The sequence below is a fragment of the Nanorana parkeri genome, unplaced genomic scaffold (assembly GCF_000935625.1).
Source record: "Nanorana parkeri isolate BGI_ZX_2015 unplaced genomic scaffold, ASM93562v1 scaffold759, whole genome shotgun sequence".
NCBI classification, from domain to species: Eukaryota; Metazoa; Chordata; class Amphibia; order Anura; family Dicroglossidae; genus Nanorana; species Nanorana parkeri.
In genome coordinates, this window is record NW_017307027.1 from 753,649 (window position 1) to 764,192 (window position 10,544).

Genomic DNA, 10,544 nt, shown 5'->3' on the forward strand with positions numbered 1-10,544 from the left:
TAAGGCACAAGGAAATTGGCAGCTGTATATCCGCCTGATCGTTTGTACCGAGCGGCGGAGTGTGCTTCCCCCCCTCCTTTGCTGTCGGCTACCCCGGGCTCTGCTGTTCCCTGTGCGGGCCTGGAACAGGCACGGCAAAAAAAAAAAAAGTCCCCTGGCCCGCACATACAAACGCAAACACGAGTCGGATGCGCCTATGTGCAAAAACGAAAATTGTGCCACGCGTTACATATCACCGCGAAAATCGGAGTGAGAGCAATCATTCTAGGACCATCAATCACTGTTAGCACTAAACTGATGAGCAGTTAAAGCTTAAAGCGGCACCTATGGGAAATTTGGGGGATTGTAGTTGTTTGCAGTTTCACAGGCGCACAAAATTTTAAGGCTTCACATGCTTGGTATCAATTTACCCGACGTGACCCTGTCTTTTATACTTTACCCAAAAATTGTGTATTATATTCTATTTCTGTGCACTAAATTTCCTTTTAGTGTATTGTAGCCTAAAAATACTGGTTTGATAAACATTTGCGAAAATAGAGTGTGACATACAAAATTGTAACTAGCATTTTTTTATTCTACAGGGCCTTTGTTTTCAGAAAATATATCATTGTAAAAATTCTGATTTTATCATGTGTGCGCAAATAGTAAGAGATTGCTCCAGACAGCAAGTGGTTAAATAAAATACTTTTTTGGCATGATCATATTTTCAATACCAATGCCAAAATGTCGCAATTTCTGCCAGGGTATGCAAATTGAGCACAACTGTACTGAAGAGTGAAGCATACAGAGAGGAAGTGGAATCTGTGCCTAGGCAGTGCGCACATGCTGGCTGCAGATGTGGTTTTGACAGCTCAGGTTCCCCTTAGTAACTAATCAATATAAACAGAAGTCATCACCAAGGGGCAGATGCAGAACACAGAATGCTTCCTTTACATTGACTCATCACTTCCCTGTGTGAGTCAGACAGAAAACCAGAATTTTTTTGCAACATATCACCTAATTGAACTTCATTCCTGTCACCATATTAGTTTGTTCCTAGCAACGTTTTGTGTTGTTCTGATATCAGTTGGATGTCTAGCAAAGTTTACAATATGAGGGTATAGTCACAGCATACTCCTTCATTTAATAACAGCAGCATCGGAATAGCAATACAAGTACAGTGGTACCTCGGTTCACGAACGCTTTTGTTTGCAAAACAATTCGGTTCGCGAACAGGAAGCTCAGCAAAAGTTTGCTTCCGTTCGCGAACTCCACATTGGGTGACGAACACAACCGCAGCCATCTTCCTTGCTCCGACACTGGTCGTGGCTTCCTCCAGTCGAGATTGCCATCTGATCACAGTTTGATTCGGTTCATGACCAGAATCGTGGAACAAATTAAGTTCTTGAACCGAGGTGCCACTGTACTAGTTATTTTTGACAATCCAATATAAGCTTGCTTGAAATATCTACTTCCAGTTGTAAGCGTTGCCTATCTGCTACTTTGCTTTTGGTACTCGTCGATATCAAGTACCGATGCTAGTGCTTCTACTGGCATGGAGCCGACTTCCCGGGCAATCTGATTGCCTGAGAAGCCTGCTCCATGTCGTCTGGCCAGCTTGATTGTGCTTGGCCGGGAAACCGGCTTCCGAGCCAATCAGCATCGAGGCGGGTTCCTGGCCAATCAGGAAGCCAGGCGGCGAGTAATGACCTGCCTCCCCGCTTCCTCATTGGCCCCAGAAGCCACCTCGATGCTGATGGGCTGGAAAGCCAGCTTCCCAGTCCATCAGCATCAAAGCAGCTGTTCGGCTGGCTGATTGACCGGGAGGCCAGCTTCCTGGCCAATCAGCAAGGAGCCGGCTGTTCATTACTCGCCGCCCAGCTTCCTGATCGCACAGGAAGCTGGATCCATGTTCCCCTACAGCACTGCCGGTCATACAAAAAACTTCCTCTGACTGGAAGCTCCGGTATCAGAGGATTTGGTTGAGTACGAGTCCTCGCCCAAATACTTGGTATTGGCACCGATACCGATATTGGTGCATCCCTACTTTCCACAACTTCCTGGATTCCCTGCTCATTTCTTTGGTTTACTTTCATTTTCTAAGGACAACACATCCCGCAGTACTTCGCTATCTGCAAGTAGTCATTTTGTATCTCCTGAAACGTATCTGTAGTTCAGACAGCAGGGTCTGTGAAATGGGTGACAAAGCAGTGCATATGCAGAGGGCGTAGTATGTATGTGTCACTGCATTAAAGGAAGTAAATATGTAAATAAGTTTTCAAACTTCAGGATCATTGAGATGAATAGGAGTAGGAATAGGAGTAAAAATAATTTCAATTCAATGTGGAAATGAATACATGATTAGAAATGCTGGCCTTCCATGGACACATTTATTTTAGGTTCAGTCAACCCAGTTCATTTCTTGTTGGATTCTAGAGTTAAACGCGTGTCACTTCCTTATATCTCCTTGGCAAGAGTAACTGAACTTTCCCTGTTGTTCCCCCCAAAAAAGCAGACAGAGGGTAAAGACCTAGTCACCAGTATTGGTTGCGATTCCCCTGCAGCTGATATTTCCCCCAATTACTGGCTTACCATGTCTTGTTCTGCCCTGTGCTTCTGTGCAGAGTCAGCCATCTTGGTAGAGGCAGGGCTTTGCTTCCTCATCTCAAAGCCTCCAGCAAGTAAAACAGTGAGCAGCGCAATAATGACATCACCAAATCTCACTTCAAATATCCAGAGACTTGCAGTCAGAGGCAGCAGTGCCTTAGATCTTACACTGCAGATATAAAGCTATGAGGCTGTAGGCACCCTCACACTCAGGAGGAACTCAAGACAAAAAGGTGTATTTTTCAGGGCACTACTCAGGCACAATGAACACTTCTTGATTTTCCCAATAACATAGCAAGTCTTCGCTTTATTCAGGTCCAATTTAATTGGTGAGATATGATATCCATTTTGGAGTTCCTGTGTCTGCACACCCGCTGTGTTCATTACGAGGAGGTCCCACGTCACTGCTGGATTATCAATTCAATTTATGAAAAATGCACCAAGGTGTGCCAAAACACACAGAGTGGGGTGGGAACACCCGAAGCTTAAAAGTGGCCAGAAACAGAATTGGAAATTGGCAGGAAGAACTCACTGCTGGAATAGCAAAAACATTTAAGAGTCCAAGGGCACACGTAGCCACCAGGCTCCACTAGCTAAAATATCATGTTTGGGTGGACTGCCCCATAAAAGACCTATAAGCTACAGAAAAATCACAACACTATAATTATAGGATCCTGTAGAGGGGATATATACAGGCAGGCATTGCTCATCTGTCCTCTATATATCCGAAGACTCCTGGCTGTGATGCTCATTCACTGGCTCCAGTGCTATCCCACTCACCATACAGATTAGCTCCGACTTCACTTTGGCTTTCCCGATTTAAATTTTTTTTTTCTAAGCCAATGACTCCAGGTATTAACCCTTTTGCTGCCGGAGCTCACACTCAAGCGAATATGCGCATTTTGTTTAACAAAAATGTACTTTAGACCCAAAATGATATAGACTTTCTAAAATGAGAGGACTTGCAGAATATGACAAAGGTAGTTGCAATCTTTTATATTACTATATATTTGCACAACTGTTTATCAAAGTATATTTTCAGCAAAAAAAAACACACTTAAATTCATCCTCATTCACACAAGTGCAACAAAATCTCCAAATTTTCGGGTTAAATATAAAAAACGACACTGTGTCAAGTCTTTTACCTTAAATGTATTACTATCACAAGGGTTATGTGATAGTAACTAAGCAGTGGCAGGTTCTCTTTATGGAGACTTTAAGGTTCTACTACTCCCCAGGATCTGACAGTTCTAAACTTGGAAATGCCCTGAGGTGAGTATTATATCATTAGAGGGATCAGGGAACACTGGTGGCCTGGGTCACATGGGCGAGGGAGAATACTGCCTCATAGAGGTGAATGGATGACTGTAAAAAAGAAAATCACTTCTACCGTGTTTGCCCGAAAATAAGACGCTGTCTTATATTTTTTTTGGCTCAAAAAAAACCCAAAAAAACACACTTGGTCTTATTTTTTTTATGTACAACAATCCACACTTATTCATGTACAACAGTCTACATGTATTCATGTACAAAAATATGGTGATCAGGGCAATCAGTGGTGCCGTACCTTTCCAAGAGGCGGAGTACATTTGGTATCACTCCGCCTGTGACAGGAGCCGGCGCAATAGAGGAGGCATCAGCTTATGCGGCTCTGCTCCCTCACTTCCTCTAGCGCTGGCTTTGTTGGCACCGCTTATCCTCTCCCGCAACTCTTCAAGTTCCCCCTTATGCCACCACCAGCCCTGGGAATGGTCACAACTAGGTCTTATTTTCGGGGTAGGTCTTATATTTTAGCATTTCCCAAAAATAGTACTAGGTCTATATGGGCAGGGACTTGATTTTTCATTTGATGCAGGTCTTTTATCTCCACCAGCCTGTGACTGGACAGTGAAAGGAGTAGCAGCTACTACTAGCACATTCCTTTTTGCACAGACAACTGCTACAGCTTCTTGTGCTGCTCCATCCTTTCCCTTTCCGAGCTCTGTAGTACAGGGAAGATGTTGATATCAAGTTATATTAAGGCTTGCTTTAAAAAATGAATTTACAGCTGAACACAGAGCTTCAATAATGTGTGTCTTGTATATCCTCTTGGACTTTACCTTTACAGGAAACTTGTCATGAAAGAAGAAAGAAGACTTCCATGGTTGACCTATTTTCAATATCCTAGTTGCCTGGCTGTCATGCTGATACCCCCTGCAGCATATTGACCCAAATAAAGCCTCCCTCCACTAGCTGCATTTATATTCCAGGACTGTGACTTATTCCTGAAACCAGAGGATCAGCTTGGCAGCCAGTCAGGTAGAACTGTTGGGAGGAAAGTCAGCAGTGTAGCCATTATGACATATCCTTGAAGATTATGTCGTCCACTGAAGACCTTGGTCCTAGTTAAGTATAAAGCACCAAACAAGATGATTTTCAGGATTCCTGGAAATCCCTTTTAATGTATTCTAGTTTATCAGGGAGCCACACGGCTTCCAATATCTGAGAAGTGACATTACCATTTTGAAAATGTGTTCATTTCTCCGTGACAATTTTTCAGATGTTTTTGTTTTCCAAGCAGCATTGAGTAATGAAGAAGTAACCATACTTAGACTCTGCCAGGACACATGAATCACCTTCCTAGATGACTGAAATCAGATGTTTTTCCACTCCAGGAACCAATAAAAGATAATAAAATGACCCTTACTGTGGGGTCAAAAAAGGCTGGTTTTTGCCTGGGGGTAGAGGAATAAGGTGTAATACGTACCTTATGTCTCTGCTCTGCTCACCTCCCTGAGATTCTGGGTTGTTGTTGGTCCCTCAGCTTCCTCAAATACATGCATTATACCAGGTGGCCTCGGTGGCTGGTGAGAGTCATCCTTACAGATAAGTAAAGGAGGGACATGAACAGGGTAAGGAGGGTGTCTGGACATAGTTTACTTTTTTTGTGAAAAGATGAATTAGCCTTTCAAGGATTCATTCACACCTATAGCTGAGGTGCAATTTGGGATTCCTGTATCAGGACCTCCTGCAGTAGGAATTCATAGGTGTGCTGGATGTGCCTGGGCACACCCTTACCACCCTGAGTGCAACACCGTAACAATAGCAGGCACAATGTTTTTAGTCACTGAGCCGGTGGAGAGATCACAAAGCTCTCTCTGTGACCGGCTCAGTGATACAGAGCGCAGTAGCACTTACCCCTTACATCCCTCACATAGCAACCACAGTTGTTGGTGCCTGGGGAGCTGCGACGGAGCGTGGCTGAGGCTTCCCATCCAATAAGGAAGCACATGACCACCTGCCAGGGTGCCGGCTTCATTGCTGCAGAGGTAAGAGACAGTGGAAGAGATGGGAATGCGGCATGTTTCAGATCTATGCATGTATGCATGTATTAAATAGGGATGCACCAATACTGATACTAGTATCGATACCGAGTATTTGGGTGAGTACTTGCCCAAATGCTCTTGATGTCTATCCTGATACAGGAACTTCCGATATCAGGAAGTCAGGCGGCGAGTCATTACATGTCACCAGGCTTCCTGATTGGTCGTGAAGCCGGCTCCATGCTCCCTCGTTACCAGGGAGCATGGAACTGGCATGCAGGCCAAATCAGGAAGCCGGGGGGCAGGTCATGACCCGACCCCCGGGCTTCCTGAATGGCCAGAAAGCTGGCTCCATGCACCGTCGTCACTTGGCATCCCAGCTAATTAGGAAGCCTGACGGCGTGTAATGACTCGCCGCCCAGCTTCCCGATTGGTCGGGAAGCTGGCCAGTCAGTAAGCCAGGCGACGAGTCATTACCCGCCCCCCGGCACCTGCATTTAAAAGTGGCAGAAACCTGGCACACCGCATGTAATCACATGTGACTCGATCAGCGCACCCAGGGATAGTGAATGATTCCTAACCACATATGATTGCATGCAGTGTGCCAACGTTCTGCCACTTTCCAATGCACCTCCTGTCACACAATCATTAACTTGAACGGGTAAAAGTTGCCACTTCTAAATGGCAGATTTGGGATTCCTGCTGCAGGAAAATCTCAAGCTCCTGATGCAGAAATCCCTAAATACACCTAAAATATAGGTGTGAATGAGGGCGAAGAGAATAGAGCTTCACTTTACGGTCAATTAAATCACCCCCATTGAGTCTGTATGTTCCACCTCACAGACAGGAACCCTCCTAAAACATGCGCTTCCTGTATTAAACACCTAATACTTCAGCCAGGTAACATCCCGACATGGAGTGGTGGCCAGGGAGCTCACTCTCAATGACCTGACTTCACACAGAAGCGCGATCCAGAATAACCTTTTCTAGAGCCTATGGAATAAATAACTCCAGACCTGGCCGCAACTCCCCGCCATCCCAGACCATTTACTGGACCCATGGAGCGGCAGTCATAAGTGATAAAGTTAAATGTGAGAGTTCTGCTATCAGCAACAGACAGAGTACATATACTACAGATAAAGGCACTAAGAGCACTCAGACAGGTCAATCAGTGACACAACCAATGAAATGGTCTGCCCATCCAAAACGGTTTTGGTAGATGGCAGGGAATAAAAACACAACTAGTATGAAATAAATATGGAAATTACAATAGTGTCCTCCATCTGAAAATGCTAGGCGCCCGGGGCTTCTGGTTGCATGTGGTCACAGACCTGGAACAAGTGTGGTCAGAATTTCTTATCCCTAGACTTGTTCTGGGGACAATGACCTAGAAAATATCATAGCCTGTCAAACAGAAAGCCAGCATTTTCAAAAGAGGTCATCATTGCCAGTTTCAATATTTTTCTAATGACTGGTATCTTTAAAGCAACCGCCATTAAAGTTCATGTGCATGCAAAGGCAGGCATCCCAATATTTTTGGCAATATAGTGCATTTCAACTGCTGAATAAATCCTTTTCAATGGATGCTGATTCTTTATGTTTAAAAGTATTAGTTTTCTGAAGAATCAGCTGGTCTCCTGACCACTGACCCTGACATTCTGTTTTAGGGTGTCTCCTTTCCCTTGCAGGGTCCTATGGAGCCACCGTTGCGTGTGCTAGTAAGCCGTGTGTGTCTATCCGAAACTTTTGGGGTCGTTGAATATTGTGTCCCTGCTGTACAAAGTGTCTCCTATGCTAAGCCTTACATGACTGTTGTCTCATATTGTGACATGAATGCGGGTAGGAGGAACCACGTGGTGCAGCAGTAAATGAGGAATTTGACCCATTTGGAAGTGTTGGATAGCAGCAGCACCATGGTTCTGCAAGAAACGCAGATTTAACACAATGCCCACCGAAAATGAATGATTCTAACTATTCAACATAGTCCTATACAGGCTTCTTCTAGTTAGACTTCTTTTAGCTACTGACCCCAGGGAGGGAAAAAAAACTCCCCGTGCAGTGTGGCTTCCCCCGCACTGCAAGAGTTAACTACTTGCTTGGGTCTAGGGGTAGCAGGTTAAAGCAGTTTTACTTACCTGATCCCCGCTCCCCTGGCAGTGGCCACTCACCTCATCTCCCCTATGCTCCGACTTGAGGACTGTCCCTCGGCGTCCTCGTACAATGCGGGTTTACGGACCCTGCATTGTACTTGATGACGTCGGCAAGCCACCAACTCGCAGAGCGTAGGGGAGAGGTCTTGTAGCCTGGAGGGAACCTAAGCACTTTTGTTTTGTTAAAGAATTCAGCTTTCACATTTTCTTCTATTCTTCAGGAAACTGCAGTGATGAGAGTATCTGCATTTAAATATTCAAGGCTGCATACCAGCAGAAAGTTTTAAAAGATTATCCGACACTGTTTTACATTGTGGTTAATGCAACAGGAGTGGAAACACCTAAAACGCCAAGTAGGAGCGAGCAGAGGAAAGATTCATGGCACTGGAGCCCCCAAGAAACTACAGGTGACTTATCCCACCAGACCCCTACTATACCTGATATATTACTTTTTGGGTGGATGGATTCCTTACAGGAAATCTCCCATCAAGCTATATAATGTATGACTGAGGTTGCCACTAGTGATGTGAAAGGTGTGGTGTTTGAACCCAGTTTGCCTAAATGAAAAACTGTGACGGTCACATCCCTCCCCGTGGCCCAATTAGTTGGGAAAGGGGCAATCCATCCCTTTTGTTATATGTAGCAACTGATTGGGCCGCGAGGGGGGCCTTTCGTTTACAGTTTGGCGTGGGCTTGGGCAAACTTTGGTGAACTGGGTTCATACCAAGCCCCTATACATCATTGGTTGCCACTGTCTGACCTACAAGGTGCATATTACTTAACTTTTTCAGGACACAGCAAAATAAGTCTATGGACCAAAAACACATGATTCTGCCCAAAGAGAAGCTGATGTACTTTTTCAAGCTACAAGCAACACTCAGGTGTGAACAGGCACCATTGAAAATAATGGGGTTCTTCACGTTAAGCATTGTCACGCTTTGGGGAAACTCAGGTATGAATGGGGTCTTAGTGTCAGGACAGTGACACATTTGTTTAACATTGATTCCAATGTGGTGGCCATCCTGCAATATCTACATAGCTTTGAGGTGGCCAGTGTTTGATCTGATTGCCTTCAACAACATATCAAGATTGAAATTTAGAAAACATTAAATAAAACACTTCACAGGCTCTGGAAAGAATGTGATTAATAAATATCGGCCGGACGTTTATTCTTGTTATTGTCATAGCACCCAATGCATAGCCATCAGATCATCTCACCTGCTGGACTCCACGCTGAAGCTGCCACCATCCAGAAGGCGGATTTTACAGAACAAGATCCCATTCACGAAAGGAACAGAAGACAGTTCATCCAGCTCAAAATCCACCCGAAACTTAAATTTCTTCTTTTTCATCATGATGAAAGCCATAAACTGGAATCACAGGGCGATACGATGAATAGATGAGACGGCAGAGTAATGGAATGAGGGGGCAGAAGCAATGACTTAGTGGCAGCGATGAGACTGAGCCCTCTGGAAACAAAACGAGAACAGGTATAAAGTACAATTTCCAACGTTTTCTCAAAGTATCCCAGATCCCGCTGCCAGAACGACACAAATCGTCTCTATTCACCGAGGAGCCTGATGTCAGTGAAATGTTAATTGCTGGTCAGTTCTACTCTTCTTGGAAGAGAATCATCCTTTCTCTGGTATGTGCTGCAATGACCGTCCCATCCAGCTTCCACTTCCTTTAATTCCAGCTCCTGACTGCTGACACTGCACACGCCGATGTCCACTTTAAATTTCAACATCAGGTCCTACCCGACATCAGGAAAGCTACATGGGCTGTGCCGTGGCAAAAGTCACTCCTTGTGTTTATAAACTCATCAGCCTCGGAGCACTAATACCTCCCAGGCAAAGTTCATACACATCTGTGTCCTAAAATCTTACAGGAATGTCATCCCAGCCCCGGTGTTCCCGATTCACATACTGCTAGCACAATATGGATGACACTGAATCTTACATTTCAGAGATCAGCAATGCTCAGCGCTATGCAATGGATTTTATTCTCCACATTACTCAGAGCCGGCAATGCCAGATAGTAGAATGACTGACTATACCCCCTGATCTTCAATCAGTATGTCAGTGTCACCGGGTCAGTATGCCAGGATCAGTGTGGCAGTGTCACCAGCAGGATGCCAGTATAAGTGCAGCAGTGTCACCGGTTAAGTATGCCAGGATCAGTGTGCCAGTGTCACCAGGTCAGTATTCCAGGATCAGTGTGCCAGTGTCACCAGGTCAGTATGCCAGGATCAGTGTGCCAGTGTCACCAGGTCAGTATTCCAGGATCAGTGTGCCAGTACCTGTGTGGCAGTGTCACCGGGTCAGTATGTCAGTATCACCAGCAGTATGCCAGTACCAGTATAAGTGCAGCAGTGTCACCAGGTCAGTATGCCAGTATCAGTGTGTCAGTGTCACCAGCAGTATGCCAGTATCAGTGTGTCAGTGTCAACAGCAGTATGCCAGTATCAGTGTGTCAGTGTCAACAGCAGTATGCCAGTATCAAAGTG

General features: G+C 45.0%; 1 protein-coding gene across 1 annotated transcript in view; it reads right to left on the bottom strand.

Annotated features, from left to right (window-relative positions):
- FAM102B (family with sequence similarity 102 member B) overlaps positions 1 to 9,470 on the bottom strand; it is a 34,913-nt gene extending 25,443 nt beyond the window's left edge. Inside the window, exons 1-3 of the mRNA XM_018564549.1 lie at positions 9,254 to 9,470; positions 8,057 to 8,191; positions 49 to 120 (exon numbers count right to left, since the gene is read on the bottom strand). Of these exons, the coding sequence (XP_018420051.1) occupies positions 49 to 120; positions 8,057 to 8,191; positions 9,254 to 9,405 (359 nt within the window). The 5' untranslated portion in view covers positions 9,406 to 9,470. The remainder of the gene's footprint in view (positions 1 to 48; positions 121 to 8,056; positions 8,192 to 9,253) is intronic.
- Positions 9,471 to 10,544: the final 1,074 nt, after the last annotated feature.